At 64.9% G+C, this 19,525-nt stretch overlaps 3 protein-coding genes across 4 annotated transcripts; 1 reads left to right on the top strand and 2 right to left on the bottom strand.

The window, feature by feature from the left end:
• The first annotated feature begins 8 nt into the window (after positions 1-8).
• CSTF2 (cleavage stimulation factor subunit 2) lies at positions 9-5,940 on the top strand. Of its 2 annotated transcripts, XM_088527559.1 has the most exons (15): positions 9-112; positions 229-307; positions 617-786; positions 1,108-1,244; positions 1,328-1,447; positions 1,537-1,686; positions 1,780-1,897; positions 2,044-2,106; positions 3,217-3,276; positions 3,788-3,929; positions 4,261-4,412; positions 4,696-4,958; positions 5,064-5,189; positions 5,486-5,611; positions 5,753-5,940. In XM_088527559.1, the coding sequence occupies exons 1-14, from the start codon at positions 55-57 to the stop codon at positions 5,606-5,608; spliced, it is 1,761 nt and encodes a 586-aa protein (XP_088383685.1). In that variant the 5' UTR covers positions 9-54; the 3' UTR covers positions 5,609-5,611; positions 5,753-5,940. The 2 variants fall into 2 exon arrangements, with proteins under 2 accessions (XP_088383685.1, XP_088383686.1); XM_088527560.1 differs by lacking the exon at positions 3,217-3,276.
• A 928-nt stretch (positions 5,941-6,868) lies between these two features.
• Positions 6,869-10,544, bottom strand: NOX1 (NADPH oxidase 1). Its single transcript, XM_088527615.1, has 12 exons — positions 10,413-10,544; positions 9,926-10,036; positions 9,556-9,640; positions 9,316-9,458; positions 9,061-9,242; positions 8,836-8,968; positions 8,567-8,659; positions 8,197-8,432; positions 7,957-8,119; positions 7,634-7,780; positions 7,275-7,399; positions 6,869-7,097 (listed from the first exon to the last, which is right to left on the bottom strand). Exons 1-12 carry the CDS (start codon positions 10,542-10,544, stop codon positions 6,971-6,973), a joined length of 1,677 nt encoding a protein of 558 aa, XP_088383741.1. The 3' UTR covers positions 6,869-6,970.
• A 1,952-nt stretch (positions 10,545-12,496) lies between these two features.
• XKRX (XK related X-linked) lies at positions 12,497-16,720 on the bottom strand. The gene is made up of 3 exons (XM_088527558.1): positions 16,380-16,720; positions 14,260-14,519; positions 12,497-13,242 (listed from the first exon to the last, which is right to left on the bottom strand). The coding sequence occupies exons 1-3, from the start codon at positions 16,673-16,675 to the stop codon at positions 12,497-12,499; spliced, it is 1,302 nt and encodes a 433-aa protein (XP_088383684.1). The 5' UTR covers positions 16,676-16,720.
• Positions 16,721-19,525: the final 2,805 nt, after the last annotated feature.

Here is a 19,525-nt window from a genome sequence, read left to right as displayed (position 1 = left end):
GCGGGGATGGTGCTCGGCGCGGGCCGGGCGGCGGCGGCGCGGGCAGGCGGCGCCATGGCGGGGCTCTCGGTGCGCGACCCCGCCGTGGACCGCTCCCTGCGCTCCGTGTTCGGTGAGGGCCGCGCCGGGGCCGGGGCGGATCGGGCCGCGCCGCGCCGCGCCGAGCCGAGCCGAGCCGAGCCGGCCCGGGCCGCGCCGCCTGACGCGCTCGCCGTCTCTCTCCCGCAGTGGGGAACATCCCGTACGAGGCCACGGAGGAGCAGCTCAAGGACATCTTCTCCGAGGTCGGGCCCGTGGTGAGCTTCAGGTGAGGCCTCCCGCCGCGCAGCCCTGCCCGGGCCGCTGGGCCTGGTCCCAGTGGCGCCCGGTACGGAGCCGCCCGGCCTGCTTGTCCCTCCCGCGGGGCCGGGGCCGTGGGGCCTGCGGGGCGGCCGCGGGAGCCGCTCGCCCCGGGAGCAGCCCCCGTGCGTGGCTCGGTGCCGCTAGGAGCAGCCACGAGCTGCAGCTGGGGCCTGGGGCACTGTGTGTCTGTCCTGCAGCAGTAGCTGCGCCGGGGCCTTCCCGCAGCTGCTGCTGGGCCCCTGCCCTCAGTGGGGCTCCCTGCCTTGCTCTGCAGGTTGGTCTATGACAGGGAGACGGGGAAGCCCAAGGGCTATGGCTTCTGCGAGTACCAGGACCAGGAGACGGCGCTCAGCGCCATGCGGAACCTCAACGGACGCGAGTTCAGCGGCCGGGCGCTGCGCGTGGACAACGCGGCCAGCGAGAAGAACAAGGAGGAGCTGAAGAGTGAGTCCGGGTTTCATGGCGGGGAAAATTGATGTAGTTTGGGGATGGCCTGTCATGTTAGGAAACGTCTCTCCCGTGTCGCTGGTGAGAGGGGGACACCAGAGAGATCACCTGCTCCGAGTGATGACGAGTGCAGTTTGCAGAGGGGTGTGTGGGCTAAACGGTGTATTTTCTCTTCTGGTTGTTGCCCCTGCTCTCGCTGACAGCCTCTCCCTTTGCTGGTGACTGTGGCATTTCCTTTCCGAGGAGCAGAGCAAAGGCAGCCAGGTGGTGTTGCCATTTGGAGCAAGGTCACAACTTGTGTCACAAACTCCGTTGCAGGCTTGGGCACAGGCGCTCCCATCATAGAGTCGCCCTATGGGGACCCCGTCAATCCTGAGGATGCCCCTGAGTCCATCAGCCGCGCAGTTGCCAGCCTGCCTCCCGAGCAGATGTTTGAGCTGATGAAGCAGATGAAGGTGAGTGGAGGCAGAGAGCTCGTCCCTTCCACCCACCGCCGCTCACGCTGTGCTGGAGCTCTCACCCGTGTGTTTCTCCTCAGTTGTGTGTGCAGAACAGCCCCCAGGAAGCCAGGAACATGCTGCTGCAGAACCCGCAGCTGGCGTATGCCCTGCTGCAGGCTCAGGTGGTCATGAGGATCGTCGATCCAGAGATCGCACTGGTGGGTCCCCTCTGTCTTGCCTGGGATTGTGGAGCCTGTTGTGGAAGCAGGGAGTGGAGAGAACTTCTTTCTCCCTCTTCTGCTCCTAGAAAATCCTGCACCGCCAGACCAGTGTCCCTCCTCTGATCCCAGGCAACCAGCAGGCAGTGCCAGGACCAGGGCCTGGGCCAGGCCCAGGGCCAGGCCCGAACGCCCCACTGAACCCGGGGAGCGCGCCGGCGTCACAGCCACAGCCCATGGTAAGGGACAGCCTTGCTGTGCCCGCGCGGCACGGACCGGAGGGCGCGCGTGCCCGGGGGCAGCGCGGCGCTGACACCCCGTTCCTCCCGCAGGGCGGCATGCACGTGAACGGCGCCCCGGCCCTGCTGCAGCCGCCGCTGCAGGGAGCCGTGCCGGCCCCGGGAGCCATGGCAGCCGCCGTGCCGGGCCCCGGACCCCTGGCCCCGGGAGGTGAGTGCTTGGCTGTTCCTGCGCGGCGCCCGGGCGGGAAATGGACACCAAAAAATGAAATCTCTGGGAGTGGGGCAGTTATTCCGGGCCCAAGGGATTGGTACGGGGCAGCCGGCAAGGGGTCTCACATGTCGCGTTCCTCCCAGGTGGATTGCAGCCGCAGGTGGGCCTGCCGGGAGCAGGGCCCGTGCCCTTGGAGCGCGGACAAGGTAAAGCGCAGGTTCACCAGCGCCCCGCTCAGGACGGGGCCGTGCTCGGGCTGGGCCGCTTGGGCTGCGGGAGGGCTCTCCCGCTCGCGGGGCTGCCGCGCGCCCCTGGGCGGCTCCGGGGGCCAGGGGAGCCGCCAGCCCCGTGGAGCCGCTGCCTGGGCTGTGCCTGCGTTTCCTCTCTGCCTGCGAGCCCGTGTCTGTCCCTGTGCTTGTGTGTGCGGGAGAGCTCGCTCTGCGTGGTGCCTGTCCTGCTCCTTGGCTGTGCCGGTGCTGGGAAGCAGCTGTGCGGGGCTCCCCTGCTCTCTGCCCGGCAGAGGGAGCTGGGCCTTTGCTTTTGCTTGCGGCAGTGAGCGCGAGGCTTGGCAGGGGACTGCCCAGCGAGTGACGGCTCGGCCCTCCCTCCGCAGACGCGGTGTGCACAGCCCAGCCCCGCAGCCAGATTCCTCACGATCCAGCGGGCTGCCCTGTCGAGGCAGGCGCTGAGTTTAGCACCACCAAGGCATTCCTGTCCTTCCAGCAGGAAGGCACACAGGGAGCTGATAGCTCCATCGACTTGACTGGTGTCTTAGGCCCTGTGTGGGGAACCCGGCAAACCTGTTTCGAGGTCCTTCAGCCTTACATCTCCTAAGGGCAGCTGACTCATTTTCTCTGGGGGGCAATTGTTTCCCTGAGAGCAATCCTGCACTTTTGGGCATTTTCGCTGCTACCCCCCAGCAGAAAAGCAGAGAGCAGACAGAAACCTGGAGCTGGGAGTGTCATGGGGAGCCACGGGCAGAGGTTGCCTTGCCTCACTGTGTGTCCCTGCTTATTTTGGTGGGACGTCCTGTGCCAGCCTTGGTGTCCTGGCCTGCGCATGCCCACAGGGAGCGAGGGCAGGGCCCTGCCCCGCAGCACAGACCTGGCTGGGATGGTTGTCACACTCACACTGCCACAGCTGCCACTAGGGGAAGACAGTGATGAAGCCAGGCCGGCAGCAGGCAGTGTCTTTTTGGATAGGTGTCCCGGGGGAGCCAGGGAGCAGAGCTGGTTGCTGTTCCCAGAGCTGGCTGCGTGTGTGCATACACTATTTACGTGTCTGCTCTTCTCCCTCTCTTCCTGCTGCTTGCCCAGGGAACCTGCAGCTCTCGCCCGTGGGACCTGCCAGGCCTGCGTCTATCGAGCGCGTCCAAGGTATCCCTGCAGCTCCAGCTCCCTTCCCTCATGGAGCGCATAGAGAGAGCAGCTTGTGCCCTGTTGTGCACATGACCAGGGCTGTCACTATGTAGCCTGACAGGGCTGGAAGGAGGCAGGGCTTCCTCTTGGGGGAAAAGAGAACAGGCTAGAGCTGTGGAAAAGGAGAGTCTTTGCCCCAGTCTTTGCCTAGGGTCCAACCCCCTTTGAGATGTCCCCAACAGGAGCCTTCCAGGTTTTGCTTCTGCTCCTGGCCCCCATCGTCAGGGTGTTGCAGCTCCTACTCTGAGGGATGGCCATGGGGCACCCATGCTCGCTTTGGCCACCCGGTGTCGTGAGGAGCCTCAGGTAGAAGCAGAGAGCGGGGGGAAAGGGCTGGAAGCAGCAGCAGGCCGGGGCTTTGGCTGCCGCCTTGCCCGGCAGGCGGCACAGCCAGGCCGCGCCGCGGGGCCGTGTCAGCGCCGCTCTGGCCGTGCTCATCCTCACGAGCTCTTGTGTGTCTCCCTGGCAGTGCCCATGCCAGACCCGAGGGCCCCAATGCAGCGTGGACCTCTACCCGCTAGTGGCCCTCCACCCCGCGGCCTTTTGGGAGATGCCCCGAATGACCCTCGTGGAGGGACCCTGCTCTCAGTCACTGGAGAAGTGGAGCCCAGGTGAGGGGAGAGGGAAGGAGAGAAGCCCTCGGCACTGCCCCCTGCCCCGGGGCGGCCTCCCGCTGAGGGCAGGGATAGCACGAGCCTTTGGGGGGTCACTGCCGCCTCCTTGGCAGCCTGTGTGCTGCCAGCCCAGGGATCAGCCTGCATTCCCGGGCATGGGACATCTCCAGGGTAGCAACTGCAGCCCTGTGGCATAGGCTCGCCCTGCTCCCCATGGCCATTTGGGGGCGATGCCAGCGCTCTGCCCAGACCGTGCCAAGCCAGCGTCTGACTCACTCTCTCTCGCTTTTTCTCCTCCTGCTTTGCTCTCCTCGTCTCTCTGCGTCAGAGGCTACCTTGGGCCGCCCCACCAAGGAGCCCCTATGCACCATATGCCAGGCCACGACAGCCGTGGCCCCCCCCATGAGATGAGGGGGGGACCCATGGGAGAACCCCGACCACTGATGGGAGAGCCGCGGGGGCCCCTGATGGACGCTCGAGGTGAGAGCGGGGGCATGCAAGAGCGGGTGGCTGGAAGCAAAGAGGCTGAGAGTGGAGCCCACTGCCCCGACGCAAGGTGCAGCAGAGGGGTTTGGGCAGCAAAGTGACCCCAGGACAAGGAGGGACAGTCTGGCAGGGCACGAGGCTTCATCAGGGCCTGTGTTCGTCCGCAGCCCCGCGCATCCCTGGCGCTTGCTAGCCCCCGAGGAAGGAGGTAGCAGGCTCCTGCAGCTCTGCTCCAGCACTGCTCCCTTCCTCAGATTGCCTTGTCTTTCCTCTGCAGTTGGAAGAGATCCACGGGGGCTGGAGCCCAGGGGCCTGGAGCCACGCGTGCTGGAGCCACGCGGACTGGAGCCCAGGGGCCTGGAGCCACGCGTGCTGGAGCCACGCATGCTGGAAGCGAGGGCCATGGAGGCCAGGGTCATGGAGCCCCGCGGCCTGGAGCCCCGCGGGCCTGGTCCTAACCCGCGTGGCCCAATGCCTGGTGGCATTCAGGGTCCTGGACCGCTTAGTATGGGAGGCAGTGGCCCGCAGGGGCCTCGCCAGGTAGGCACAGTCGCTCTGCTGGCTGAGCTGGCACTGGTGCTGCTGCAGATGGGAGATGAGCAGAGGGTGTTTGTGCCCCTCTCACGCTTTCTGCTGTGCCCGCAGGTTCCTAACGTGGCAGGGGCGGGCATGCAAGGAGGAGGCATTCCTGGGGCAGGGGTGCAAGGAGCTGGTCAGCCTGGGGGCTTCAGCCCTGGGCAGAGCCAGGTCACGCCACAGGATCATGAGAAGGTGAGTGGACGAAAGAGAAATACTGAGACGCTTGAGGAGGGCATGCGGTGAGTCGCTGCGCTCCTGGCTGTGGCGGAGGACAGGCTGCCTCGGGGAGTTTCTGCCCTGCAGCCCTAGGGTACAGATCCTGCTGCCTTTGGAGCAGGTGGCTGTTTCACCCCAGTCTGCTCAGAAATTGGGCCACACTTGGGTGCTGCTGCGCAGGAGAGCTGATCCCACCAGCAGTGCCCTTGCTGGCTCCGATGACACGGGAGGTTCTGGCAGACAACATCTCGGATCCTCTCCTTTCCCCACAGGCAGCCCTGATTATGCAGGTGCTGCAGCTGACCGCAGACCAGATCGCCATGCTGCCCCCGGAGCAACGGCAAAGTATCCTGATTCTAAAGGAGCAAATCCAGAAATCCACAGGAGCACCGTGATAGGTAATGACGAGGGCACAGGGCAGCGACAGCTCTTAATGCTGCCTCACCCTGGGCCTTTTCCGTGGCTCGAAGGGCTGTGTGGGGCTGCCCTGCCTTTCCCCTCCATGCGGGAGCTCACTCCACCAACCTTACTTATTGCAGGCTTGCCTGTCCACCTGGACAGAAGAGATGGTCTATGGTGGCTGCTTCCCGTCACCGTCTGAGCTGATACGGTGTTTAGGGGAAGGTTTCTCCTCCCCACCCAATGTCTTTTGCCCTCTTGTTTGTCCCTTTTTGTCTGTGTATATTTTATGATGTTTGAAATAAAGTGGGAGGAGGGTTTGAGTAAAGCCCTGTCTCAGATTGCCTTGTGTGACCTTAGTGTGGAGGCAGAAGCAGGGCTGCAGACCCTGAATGGAGCTGGGAGCCTGGGGGAGGTATTGGGGGGTGGAGGTGGAAGAAGCCCTATACAGAAGTAGTTGGGCAGCAACTTGCACTTTGTAAAATGCTCCACAGCCTCTAGCCTCCTGTGGGACACGCTGGAGCTCATGCCCACCTGGGCAGGCTGCGGAGTTGGGGTGTGAGGGCAGAGCCGCAGGTCCCTGTGCTGATTGCGTGCTAGGGCTGGCCCGGTCGCTTGCCGGAGGCAGTGCGGGCAGCTCCGCTTTCCGTCCCCGCCGCCGCGGGGAGGGCTCTGTATCTGGTTGCGGTATCGCTTACAGCACCTGCCCGCTCTTCCCCGAGTCGGCCTGAGCAGAACTAGTTGCCTTTGCATGAGCCGCATCCCAAGTGGCCGCTCTGCGCCCTGCTGCGGCGGGGCGAGGAGGGGCCTGGCAGGCAGCCATGTCCCAAGGGCTGGTTTATGGCAACCCTGGCCTGCCTGATGCAGCCCCATAAAGGGGGCGAACAATGGGCTCCCTTTGTGCCTCTGTGTGCTCCGTCACCACCTTCACCTTTTATTGCAAAGACAAGTGCAAGGACAGGTTTGATTTACCTTTTTATGCAAAGAACTGTTTAAACACAGAGAGGGGCATGTTTCACCCCTGGTGACTGCTTGGCAGGTCGAGCTCCCGGCCCGGCCCGGAGTCCTGCCCAGCCTGCTGGGCGCTCCAGAGCTGATCCCGGCCCTTATGCGGCTCCAGTACCGCCACATCCTGGTCCTTGCCCTGCTTCTCCTCCCAGAGGACGGTGCTGAGCTCCGGGCCCCTTCCCCGTGCAAGGACTCTTCATAGCCTCAAGAAGGCAGCAGTCTGAACGTGGGTGTCTTGTGGAGAGGGAAAGCCCTGCTTGGTCTTGCTGGGTTTGGTGCAAGTTGCCCCAGGCTGGAAGGGGATGCAGAGAGCAGTCCTCTGCGAGCCACAGTCCCAGCACGGATCCCGCTTAAAAGTTCTCCTTGTTGAAGTAGAACTGGACCTTCCTGGGGTCCAGGCTGGAGTGCTGGTGACAAGATCTCCGCAGGCTCTTTGCCAAGGCCTCCGGCCCGCACAGGAACACGCCAACCACGGACCTGCCAACGGCGCGGGGCTGTGAGCGGCAGGACGGGGGCTTCCCGCGGGGCTCCTTGCCTCGCTGTGGCCCTCGTCCTGCCTGCAAGGTGCCCGGGGATGTCCCCTCCCGAAGCCCGTGCCCTGCACGGCCTGGGGGTACCGAGCCCCGCGCAGGCAGGGCCCGGCCCCGCGCTCACCTGGGGTGGGCCGTGGCTACTGCTGCGAACTCCGTGTTCCACATGGGCCGCCCAAAGATGGTTTTGTGCCTCAGGCCGGTGACCGCGTCTGTGACGGTGTCGAAGTTGAGCGCTGCGTTGTTGGCCTGGGAACAAGGGGGTGGGTTGGACCCTGCTCCCTGCCGCCCAGCCCACCTGAACCCGAGTCCCTCAGGGCTAGGTACGTTCCAGCGGTGCTGCCCACCACACGTCTGAGGGAGGTAAAGCCCCTTCCCAGACTTCCCGCCACTGCGAGCTGTTCATGGGCTCTTCCATGTCCCCTCCCCAGCTGCCTTGGCTGTGTCCCACCTGGCTGTCGTGCCCACCCGCAGGTCACTCACAATGCTGGTGTCCCAGCCCGTGAGGAAGAGCCGGTAGGTGAGGAAGTCGGCCTTGCCCGACTCAGCCATCTTCTGCTCCAGGGAGGCCAGCAGGTCGTTGAACCAGGCAAAGGCCCCCGTGTCCCGGCAGAGCCAGTAGAAGTAGATCTGGGGTGTGAACATTGGGAAAAGGGGCGGAGTTACTGCAGGCAGAGCAGAGCAGAGCAGAGCAGGGTGGTGGGCAGAGGACGCAGTGCCTGCGGTCAGGAAGCCGAGAGCCTCTGAGCACGGAGACACCTATGGCCTGGGGGTGTCAGCTGCTGGTCCCAGGGAGTCCTTGTTACCTTCTTGGTCTTGAGGGCCTGGTCAGCCTGCTGGAACTTGTACCAGATGGACTTGAGAATGGAGGCAAAGGGGGTGACCCCGATGCCTGCTCCCACCAGCATGGCCACCTCGTACTGGAACACATCTTCACTGGCAGTGCCGAAAGGGCCGTCCACCTCGATCCTGGCCAAGACATCTCTGGGTAAGAGGTTCGGCTTCCCTGGGTGCCCAGGAGGGTCCCTGCAGGGCTCCCAGCCTACCTGGGCATCTCTGCCTTCTGCTGCTGGAAGGCGTCGATGACGCTCTCCGTCCAGTCGCCGGCCGCGCGGATGTGGATGGAGAAGAAGTCCTCCTCAGGCGCCGAGGTGAGGGTGAAGGGGTGCCACTCCAGCAGCGAGACGGCGGGACAGTTGACAAAGATGTACTGCCCCACCTCCATGCGGAAGCCCTTCTTCTGCAGCTGCAGCTCCAGCACACGGGACGGGTGCATGACCACCTGGGCGGGCGAGAGCTCAGCGCCTGGCCTGGCCCGGGCCTCCGGGCCAAGAGGTTCTGCAGCAGCCCCCGGCCCGGAGCCTCGGGGACGTCTCCTCCGCCGCTGGTGGCTGTGGAGGACGCAGCGTCGCCTACCTTGGTGACCACCACCTTCTGCCGTGCACGCCAGACACGAAGGATCCGCTCAAAGATGTACAGGAGGACTGGGGCCAGAACCCACTTCCAGGACTGTGGGGACAAGCAAGAGCGAAGGGCTGGAGATGCTGGGAGGTGCCAAGCCTGGAGCATTCCAGGCAAAGTGCTCCCACTAAGGGGAACGCGCCAGGGAGAAGTGTCTCCTCCCGCTGTATCCAGCAGCCACAGGGCCCGCGTGCGTCTCTCGGCACAGCCCGCACTGGCCCTACCTCAGCAGGAATGCTCCCGAACTCCGTCTCTTTGCAGCAGCGGTGTTCGCAGTCCTTGCCCGTCAGGTACTGGGCGCAGTGCTGTGGATGTGCCTCCCGCATGCTCTCCGGGGTCTGCCCGCGCACCAGCCCGCTGTGGGGAGAGCAGCGCGCGGCGCTGAGCTCACAGGGCCGTGGAGAGCCCGTGCACTGCCCGCCCTGGGAGAGGAGCTGGAGGCGCCTTACGCGATGCCGTGGATGACGAGGCCAGCAAAGTAGACGATGAAGAGGTGGTGCGTGTACCAGAAGACCTCAAAGTAGTTCCTGCGGATGAACTCGGTGGACGACGTCACCATGAGGATGAGCGCCAGCGTGATGATGACCCCCGTCAGCCCCGGGATGGTGGTGAAGGCCACGTACTCGGGGGTCTGCAAGGAGGCGGAGGCGGGGGTGAGCAAGGCACGGGGGCTGCGGGGCGCGGGACTGTGGGCCGGTGCTCACCGTGTGGTTGGAGTGGATGGGGTTGAGCCACTTGCTGCCCTGCAGGTGCAGCTTGGAGACGACAGCAGCCAGGCTGCCGTCCGTGGCCTGCTGGCTGCGGTTGTAGCGCTCCAGGTTGAAGAGGTGGGCGATGGTGTGCACGGCTGCGGGATAGAGACGTCACCATGCGAGCCTGGCAGGCAACCGCGCGGCCCCGGCCCGGCGCAGAGCAAGGGGCACCCAGGAGGGGTCCCTGTGTACCTGTGAAGAGCGCCAGCGCGTAGGCCACCAGCTTGTGGAAGGCGAGGTTGTGGTCGAGCTGCTTCCTCAGCGTGCGCCTGCAGCACTGCACCCAGAGCGCTGAAGGTTACTGCCCGCGCTTCGCACTGCCCGCGCTGCACAAGGTGCCCATGCTCTGCACTGCCTGAGCTGCACGAGCTGCCCGCACTTCACATTGCCCATGCTCTGCAGTGCCCGCGCTCTGCAGTGCCCGCGCTTCACGCTGCCCATGCTCTGCGCTGCCTGCACTCTGCGCTGCCCGCGCTGCACAAGCTGCCCGTGATCTGCACTGCCCGCGCTGCCTGCGCTGTGCCACCCACCCCGGGCACGCCGCTGTGCAGGGGGCACTCACGGAGCAGGTGCCACGCAGGAAGGAGAGCAGGTTGCGGCACACGGGCAGCAGGATCAGCATGCTGTTGAAGTTCAGGCACTTGGCCGAGGCCCGGGCCCACGCCAAGGCGGACTGCGGAGAGCGGAGAGCCACGGGGTGAGCACACGGGGGGACGTCTGCCCATGTCCTGCGGCTGCCCCTGCACTGCCAACGTGGGGCTGGGATCGGGGCCTGGGCTGGAGACAAGGGGCACTGGGATGGGGTTGGACTATGGGCTGGCATTCAAGGATGCTGGACTGGTGTGGGAGCAGAACAGAGCGGGACTGCGTTGGGACTGGGGTCAGACTGAGACAGTGACACTGGGCTGCACTGGGAGGGAAACTGGGGTGCAATGTTGCTGGGATGGGATGGGATTGGGGTGGGACAGCACTAGGGTGGCATGGGGACTCGGTGGTGTGATGCTGTCCTTGCTCAGACCGGGCTGGGTGGGCGTGATGGTGGGCCTTACCCCGAGGATCTCCCTGGTGTAGAAGTACTGCTCATTGCGGTCGAAGAACAGAAAATAGTACGTGAAGAGGAAGATGTTGACGCCCAGCCAGGCAGCCTGTGGGGGGAAAGCGGAGGCTTTTGCGAGTGCCATCCCATGAGGGACCCCAGCCCTGAGCCCCTGCTCCCTGCACCAGGGTGGCCCAGCCTCATCCTTCACCACACGGGGCCCTGGAGTGTGTCGGGACAGCACGGCTCCTCCTGCTTCCTTACGGTAAGGGCCACGCTCATCCAGATGGGACCCGGGGCCAAAGGTGGGAACAGGCGTGGGAGTTTTGCAAGATAACTGCCTTGTCGTCAACCGAGCATCATCCGCACGGAAAGAATGAGGAAAGGAAGATAGCGAAAATATGTGCTGCGACAGTGAGGCTATCGCGCAAGGGAGCGTCCTCAGGCAAAGACAGCGAGAGCTCAGCGGAGCTGGCAATGGGGGAATGTCCAGGAGCAGGAAATTTTGCAGGGTCTTGGCTTTCCCAGCCTTGCTGCTTTGCTTCCCGCAGCGAATCTCTGCTTCCTTTTGTGCACCGCTGAGCCTGGAGCGGGCTTGGAAACAGCCCCCCGCTTCCATCGGCACAGTGCCCCGTTTTAAAAGAGAAACGTTCTGAGATCGAGTTTAAAAAAAACGTAATAAATCAACGCCATTTAAAAGATAAAAATAACCCTTGCTGAGCCCGCAGCCCCCCTCCTCTAGCAGGGCTGTGCATGGAGGCGAGGGCTCCCGCGATGCTGCTGCGAGGTGAGCGCAGCCCCCCACAGGGATGCAGGATGCAGTGGCCTCCCCGCCCCAAGCTGTGCTCATTTGGGGAGCACGGGGCTCTCAGGAGGAAGGGGCAGTGAGAAACTGGTAGTTGCTGCAGGTTTCCCCTAGCCTGAGCATAGGGACCCATGTTTTATTTTAACCTCCGTTTCCCAAAAACGTGGGGCCAACCCTGCCCGCTTCCCTGGCTCCCTCTTTCCCGCCGAGCTCTAGAGTTGTGTGAAGCAGCAGAGATTTTTCTTCCTCCCTTCAGCAGGCGCCGGGCAGGGGACTTTGCAAAGCCCGGAGTCAGGACAGCCTGGATTCATTCCCGGGATCACCAGATGGGAGCCAGGACCATCCTTAAGCCCAGACTCCCTCCATCCTTCCCTAACGCCCCTCGCTGCTGGGGCCGTGTCCCTGTGCCCATCCTGCCACCCCCAGCACGCGAGCGCCTGGCACTTACGATGACGGCGGCCGAAAACCAGTGGTTGACCAGCCAGTTGCCCATGGTGCCGGCGCGGCCCCGCTCGCGGCCGCCCGTGCGCTTTATGGAGGCGGCCGGCGCCCGCCCTGCCGCGGGGCTTTCCCCGTGGAGGAAGCGCCGGGCGCGATAGCAGCTCCGGGAAGGCCGCGGGGCTGCGCCCGGCCCCGCCGCTCCCCGCTCCTGCAGCAAAACCCGTTTCCTCCTGCCTTGGGCTGGACCGGGAAGCGCCGCCGCCACACAGGGCACCAGGGGCAGGTGCGGGGTGGCCGTGGGACACACGTGGGGACAGTCCCGATGTGGACTGCACAGGGAGGTGGCTCCTCCCCAGCCCTGGGGCATCTCCAGCCCTGCAGTCACTGAGATGCTTTGGGACCAGATGCTATGGGGAACGGTTGCCCCCGGCAGTCGGGTTTCTCCTCCTTTTATTTATTTTATTTCTTTTTCCTTTCTCTTTGCAGCAATTTGGCGCAAAATGGCCCTGTTGGAGGTGCAAAGTTCCTGGTGGCAGGAAGCAAGGGTGCCAAGTCAGTTACCCGCCCCACTGGGCAAACGCGAGCGTCAGCCGCCCTCGCCGTCCTCCCCTTCCCGAGAAAAACGTCAGGTGGAGGGAACCGTCGGGGGAGCCTGTGCAACCCCGCGTGGGGGCCAGCGTGCTCGGATGCTCCCTCCGCATCCCCTTGTCCGCAGGGTCCCGCCACACACTTCCCAGACAGCGCAACGCGGGGCCAAGGCAGCCGAGCAGCCCGGGTCCGGCGCAGCCACCGTCGTGTCTCCCCCAGCCCCGCAGCGCAGTCCCAGCAGGACCGGCAGCCCCGTCACGAGCTCAGACGATGCTGTGCCTCACCCCGGGCTCGCACGGAGCCTCGAGGAGCAGCGGCTGGGCCGGCACGCGCCGCCGGCAGCACACGCAGCGCAGGAAGTCGGCGACGTTGTGGTGGAAGAGCTGGCGGCAGGGGTGCAGGTACTGGAAGAAGAGCAGCATGAAGTAGATGCCCAGGCAGTAGCCGAGCAGCAGTTGCACCACGAGCAGCGGCGTGCAAATGTTCTCGTAGACATCCGTCTTGAAGAAGTACCAGAGCACGACGAGTGCCGTGTTCTCCAGCAGCCTGGCCACGTAGTACACGGCCAGGCGGCCCCAGTTCTGCGACTTGTCGATGAGGTCCCGGTCGGCCAGCTTGAGCTGCACGGCCGACCAGCAGAACATGTTGATGCCAGCGTAGAGCAGGGTGAAGGCACAGAGCACCACCACAGTGCCCACGCGGCTGAAGTTCTTCTCAATGTTGTCAGGCAGCCGCGTGCCGCTGCGCCAGAACTGCACCCAGGGCAGGAAGAAGACCACGAGCAGGTTGGCCAGGGCGATGAGGATGATCCAGTGCTTGAAGACGGTGCCAAAGAGCACGAGGACGGCCACGCGGGTGGAGATCTCCAGGCTGCGCCACAGCACGATGCAGAGAAAGGCCAGCGGCCGCAGCTGCACTTTGTAGTCATCGTACTTGATCTGAATGGCCAGGACGTTGCAGATGAGCGCCCCGTAGGTGACCGACACCAGGCAGATGCCCATGAGGACGGCTGCAGGGGGAGGGAGCGCACGGAGTCAGGTCTGGCCCAAGACCCACTGCTGAGGATGAGCAGGGCACCCACCCGTGGCCAAGCGCTGTCCCCTCAGCCCATGTCCCATGTTTCGGCAGTGATATGAGATGCCCATGGGTACTTAGAGAGCCACCACAGTCCTAGGGGCTGTGAAGCAAAGTTTATTTCTGGGAAATTTGACTGTAGGGGCTGCAAAGCAAAGTTTATTTCTGGGAGATTTGAGTTCTCACTTGTGTTTAGCCAAGGGGAGGGTTTCAAAGGCCTCTCGTGGGCATTTGCATCCATGTCCGCCTCCTATCCCTGGAGGGAACAGGGCCAGGCAGCGTAGGACAACAGCCCATGGTGCTAAGCTGTTACGGGAGCTGGGAAAGGATTCTAGGAACAAGGACACCTTCCCAGGATCTCCAGTCTCATCCGAGCCTGTCCCACCCCAGGGCTTGCTAGGAGACCTTGGAGGAACTTGTGCTTGTGCTGGGCAGTGTCCTTGCCAGGGAATTTAGGGAATGCTGGAAATGGAGTCTCTAGGGCCCTTCATGCGTCTGTAGGACTTTCACCCACTGTGCAGTGTCCTTGATTACAGGGCACGGGGGACTGTGCCAGGAGCAGAGGGTGCCCAGCGCAGCCGCTTGCATGTATGAACCCTCATTTTCTGCTGCACGGGAGCGAGGCTCAGCAGGGACTGGCCCCTCCTCAGGAACTGAAGCCAAAGAGCCTGAGGAGCATGGCTGCATGTGAGGGTTGTTTGCACAGCGCGGCCACAGCCACCACTTCACTCGGCCACACCAAGCACCTGAGCTCATAAATAACCACAGCGAGTCGGGCTGTGTCGAGGTGAGGGGGCCGGCGGCTTCCCTGTGCCGCGGCTGGCGCAGGGACGAGGGAGCTCCCACGGTCAGCAAGGTGCGCGTGTAGCTCTGCTGCAGGGATCTGTGAGGGGAGGTCCAAGTCCTTAGGTAGCCCAAAAAGTGAATGAGACCTGCATGCCGCCTCGCTTACCTCGGGCCGGGGGCACGTGCTTCTCCAGGACGCTGATGTAGAGCTGCAGCGTGAGCTGCGGCGTGGAGCCCAGGAAGGCCTGGATGACGGCCATGCGCTTGAAGGCGTTGCGGTGCGTGGCCAGCCGGCGCGCCGAGTGGCCCACCTCCTGCTCCAGCTCCACCTCATAGCCCTTCCGCAGGCGCCGCTTGCGCGTGATGGTCACGTAGGGCTCCTCCTCCTTTCCCGACCGGCAGAAGACCACCAGGGCTTCCAGGCACCTGCGGGGACGCAGCAGCCCTCAGCCAGGCGGCTTCCCCACGGCCCAGGCCATTCCCAGCCCCGGGACTGCAAGACATGCAGGGGAGAAGTGTGTGGTGGGGGGACAGGAAGGAGCTGGCAGTGAGAAAGGCACAGCTTGGACACTGCGACCCCCAGCACTGCAGTGGGGACACAGCTAGAGGGAAGGGCTCCATCACCCTCTGTCTCAGTCCTGCTGCCGGTTCTGCACCCCACGGGCACCAAATGATTCTGTCCCAAAGGAAGGGCGGGAGAATTCACCTATATTTTATTGAATCCCTTCTGTTGAGCAAGAGGCTCCTCCGCGAGGGGCCGCGGGGAGGGCAGAGCCGGGGGACGGCTGGGATCTGGCGCAGTCGGTTGCCGTGGGCCTTGCCGAGGTCCATCCCAAGAGCCCGTGCCGCTCAGTGCTTCCTCCGTGTGGCTCTCCCGAGCGGCCTCCGCAGCCTCCCCAGGCTCTGTGGCCTCTTCTGTGCCCGTCTCAGAGGCCATCAGCAGAAGGGAGCTCATCTTTGCGGGTTGGCTTCTGCTCAGAAATTAGTTGGCTCCAGGACCAACAGCAGATAATTATTTACGAGCAGCCACCAGGGCAGCAGAAGCTGCTCTGTCTCGGACCCAAATGGAATGAGCTTCTTGGATGAATCCTCTCCCCAGACCCGCCAGCGCTCGCGCTTTACTGCAAGCCCTAACAGCAAAACAGAATCATCCTGGAGGGACGGTCTGAAGGACAACGAGTGCTGCGTGGCGCTGCCTTGCCAAAACTTCTCGCTTAGCCCGGGCTCCGCTTGCAGCCCGCCTGGAGCAGCTCCGGCGCCGCTCGGTGTGTCCGTGCCTCCTTGCGCGCTGCCCGCGGCGGCAGCCGGCGGGACGGCGGCTCAGCGGGGCCCGCAGAGGAGACGCGGGCCCGTCAGGCCCGCTGCGTTTCCGGCGCAGGAGGAAGCGCGGTGGCGGCCATGGCGTTTCCCCATCTCTGTGGGCACGGCGCTCCTGGGGCGCCCGAGACACCGGCGCTGCCAGGCTCTGCCTCGCTGCCATGGGGATGGACCCCATGGGGATGGACCCCATGGGGATGCTCGTGCTGCCCATCTGTGACTGCGCTGGTCCCCAGAGCCCTCTCGGGGCCCCTGTATCTGCTCTGAGAGGAGCCACCTGAGCTAAGGAGGCCGCAGGAGCCCTGGGGCTCCCAGGGAGGCACCTCAGCATTCCCAAGGAGTGAGAGCAGCACCTCCCGCCTTGTGCAACATCCACCCTCTTGGACTCCTCTCCTGTCTGGTTCCCCGGACCTTCTCCATGTCCCATAGCCTGCCCCTGAGCTGGTGGCAGGACCCCAACTCACGTCCACCCTCCTGCCTCCGCAACAGAGATCTGCATCTGAGCTGGCGGCTTTTACTTCCCTCCTAAACGAGAGGATGACCAAAGCCAAAGAGAGAGGGAAGCGCCCAGTGCCAGCAGCAGCTACGTGAAGAGCCTCACGAGCAGCTGGGCTGCAACAGGCTGAGGCAGCTGCGTCCTGTGGTCCCGAGGGTGTGAGCGCAGCGGGGAGGGGGACAGGGAAGGTGAGGGGCGGCTATTTCCCCCTGGCAGGGCCTTTCTGAGGGAAGGAGACCTGGGGGAGAGCTCTGAGGGACGGGGCCAGAAGGGGAGCCACCCGCAGGGACGGTCTCCGCCGGAGCGCAGGGAATGAGAGGGACAGGGTCCAGCGGGAGGTACGGGGGGACAGCAACACTGCTGCAGGGCCAGGTCTGTGCCGGCTCCCACCCCCGAGCGGGGGGCCCACACCCCCAGACCCTGCCGTGACGGGGGTCGCAACTCCGAGCCGGAGGTCTCGCCCCCGCACTCACCTGATGAGCGGCCCGAGCTGCAGCAGGTGCATGAGCAGGACGAGGGGGCGGTCGCGGCTGAGGTCGCGGTGCACGAAGATGAGCGTGAGCTGCACGAGCACGGAGGGGCAGAGCATGAAGAAGACGGTGAGCGCCAGCCAGAAGCGGTCGTCGGAGTGGCTGTAGGAGAAGCAGAGCGCCGCGGCCGCCGCGCCCTCGCCGCAGAACAGCGCCGTCGAGAAGACGATGCTGAGCGGCGGCTTCGGCCGCGACGGGGCGGCGGCGGCCGGCGGGGGGGCCCCGCTCGGGCCGTCCATCGCGGCCCGCTCAGCCCCGCCGCGGCGCCATCCCGGCCTGCGGCGACACGAGAGCGGCGGCTGCGGCGCCGAGCGGGGCGGAGCGGAGCCCGCGCCCCCGCCGCCCCGCGCGGCCGCCCCGACGGGCAGCCCGGCCCGGCCCGGCGCGCGGAGCCGCCGCGGAGGCGGCGCCGGGACCGCCCCGCGGCGGGGGATGGGGCCGCCGGGACGCGCCGCCCGGCCCGGACCCTCCTCCCGGCCGGGACCCCCGCTGGCTCCGGGAGCCTCTGCCCGGTTGGAGACTCCCACCTCGGCTTCGGGAGCCCCCCGGGCTGGGCACCCCCACTCCAACCCAGGGCCCTCCAGCACAAGACTCCCCCCATCTCCACGACCACCCAACACCAGGACAACCCCCCCCCGCCATGCTGGGAACCCCCCAGTCTGCTCAGTTCCCGCTCTGCCGTGGCCGGGGACCACCCCCCCCCAGCAGCCCTGCCAGCCCCCGGCTAAACCCCAAATACAGTCCCCGTCCCGGGACCAGGGGGGCCCTGGCAGCCACTCCGGCGCCGCGCGCCAGTGTCCACCCCGCGCTCCAGGTTTCCCAGCCTGGGCACACGTGGCTTGGCCGGCAGAGCCGTGACTCAGGCAAGGAGGGCGCAGGGATGAGGAACCAGCAGCTGCCCGGGACGGGCAGTGCTGGCTGAGACGTGAAAAAGCCCGCGGGACCCGCGGGACGGACTGCACAGAGGTGTCCCTACGGCAGAGCCAGGGAGGAAGGCGCCCGATGCCGCGGGGACGCAGCAGGGCCACGCGGCACCCGCTCCCACGGACGAGCAGCGCCGGCCTCAGCTGTTGCTCAGCTCTCCCTCCTCCGGCTCAGCAGCTGCTTGCGGAGACCGCAGACGCCATGAGCTCAGTGGGACCGGCCTGACCGGAGGCACCGGGGCCTCACGTGTGATCCCTGCGCGCTGCTGTGACAGACACGCACAGGGAGCTGCTTTGGGAAAGCCCAGCAGGACAGAGCACAAGGGACACGGTCCAGGAGGCTGCCTGCAACTCCAGAGTGTTGGGAGCCCCGTGTTGCGTGGGACACACGCCGTGTCCGGCCCCGGCACGCAGCTGCCTGCGCCCACACCCCCCATTAGCTGCAAGAGCAACCTGCAATTCACAGGGCTTGAGCAATTGCCAATTATCCAAATTAAAAGCTGCCGCTGTGAGGCTGGCAGGTCACCAAGCCTCAGCGGAGCAATTCCCAGGCTCGGAGTCACCGTGTTTTTAATTTTGCCTTCTCCCGCTCCATGATGAAATATGTGAAGTGCAGTAGCTGGAACCCACAGCAATTGCAGTCCTGCGCACACGGGGTCCCCAGAAAGCTCACTTTGCAGAGCTGCTTGCGATGCAGAAAGGCAAGGTGGGAGGAAACGCTGTTTCTCCTGCACTGCCAGGAGCTGCGGGCAGCAGCTCCCACCTCCTGCCCATCTGGGATTTGCCCAAAGTGCCAGCCCCGAGTCCTGCAGCCACCTGGGCATGGCAGGGCTCTCACTACACGGGAGGCTGGGGAGCATCCAGAAACAACCCTTGTTGTTTCCTTAGTGCCAGCATTAAGGAAAGGGCCGGGACACAGGGAGGACGTTTGTGCATGACAGCCCGGGCTAAACATGGGGTAGCAACAGGCTCCCTCGCCAGCTCCGTCTGAAAATAGGCAGCTCTGCTCCTGTAAAAGGAGAAGAGGGAAACCTGGAAACGTCCCTATGCTGCGGCCCCGCGGCCGGGCTGGGGCCTGGGCAGGCATCGCTCGCAGCGGCATGCCGGGATGAGCCGCGCGGCTTCCCAAATATAGCCATGCACGAGCGGCAGCGGCAGCTGGCCCGGGACAGGGATGGCCATGGCTCCCCGCCCCCGCTCCCTGTCGGATCGGGAATCTCCCCATGGACGCACGCTTCATGCCAAGGGATAGAGACATCCCCAAAGAGCGTGTAGAAATCACGGCTCTAGCCAGCCAAAAACACAGCAGAAGCTCCCCGGCCCCTGTGTCAGTGTGGGGGTCCGGTCCGGAGGAGGGTGCGAGCCAGGAGCTTTTCACTGGCTCTGGAGATAGCTCTGCGAACAGCTCAGGCTGCTCGGATTCTGCATTTCACACTGCACAACTCATTTTTATTTTTATTTTTTTTCCTGCCTCTGTCAGTCCGGGAGAACTCCCCACTCCATCCGCTCTGCGCGCACACATGGCCACATCTGCTGCTCCTTCTCCTCGCACTGCCACGAGCTCCTCAGGTGGGGAAGCCCCGCAGCTGCTGCAGCCCCCGGGACCCCTCCGTGCTGAGGACCCGGCTCCCCAGCCTGCCCCATGGCACCAGATGCCCTGAGCGTGATTGCCCAAGAAACACCCGCAAAAAGCCTTGAGAGAAGGGCAGCAGCAGCGCTTGCACATCCCGGAGCCGGTGGTCAGGGCAGTAAGGGGCTCCACGCAGTGCGCAGCCCCTTGTGCCACCCTGTCACTCTGCTGTGCTTTGGGGCCTGTCCGTGTTTGCCTGGCACTGCTCGCAGCCCGCCTGCAAGTGCAGCGCGGGGGCGGCTGCTTATCTGAGCTACTGTCAACATCTCCCCGCTTCCGCTGCCGCGGGCACAGCGCCGGCTGCGAGGGGGGGTGCAAAACCTGCCCAAAAAGCCGCCTCCTTCACCCAAAATAGCTGCAGATGGGCCGCCCGAGGGAAGGGGGGCCGCGTGCCAGGGCAGGCGGCCGCGGTGCATGTCCCACCACGCTGCTCTCCCTGCCGACCTGCTCCTCCTCCTGCTCCTCCTCCTCCTGCTCGCGCAGGACAGGTCTCGCCCGCTGCCGGGTGCTGTGGCAGAGGCAGCCGTCATCCGGCC

The sequence above is a fragment of the Tinamus guttatus genome, unplaced genomic scaffold (genome assembly GCF_059628265.1).
Source record: "Tinamus guttatus ecotype Peru unplaced genomic scaffold, ASM5962826v1 Tinamus_guttatus_pri_ptg000287l, whole genome shotgun sequence".
In the NCBI taxonomy this organism is placed as follows: domain Eukaryota; kingdom Metazoa; phylum Chordata; class Aves; order Tinamiformes; family Tinamidae; genus Tinamus; species Tinamus guttatus.
The sequence above is the reverse complement of the archived record's forward strand: the minus strand, read 5'-3'. Positions and strand labels throughout refer to the sequence as shown.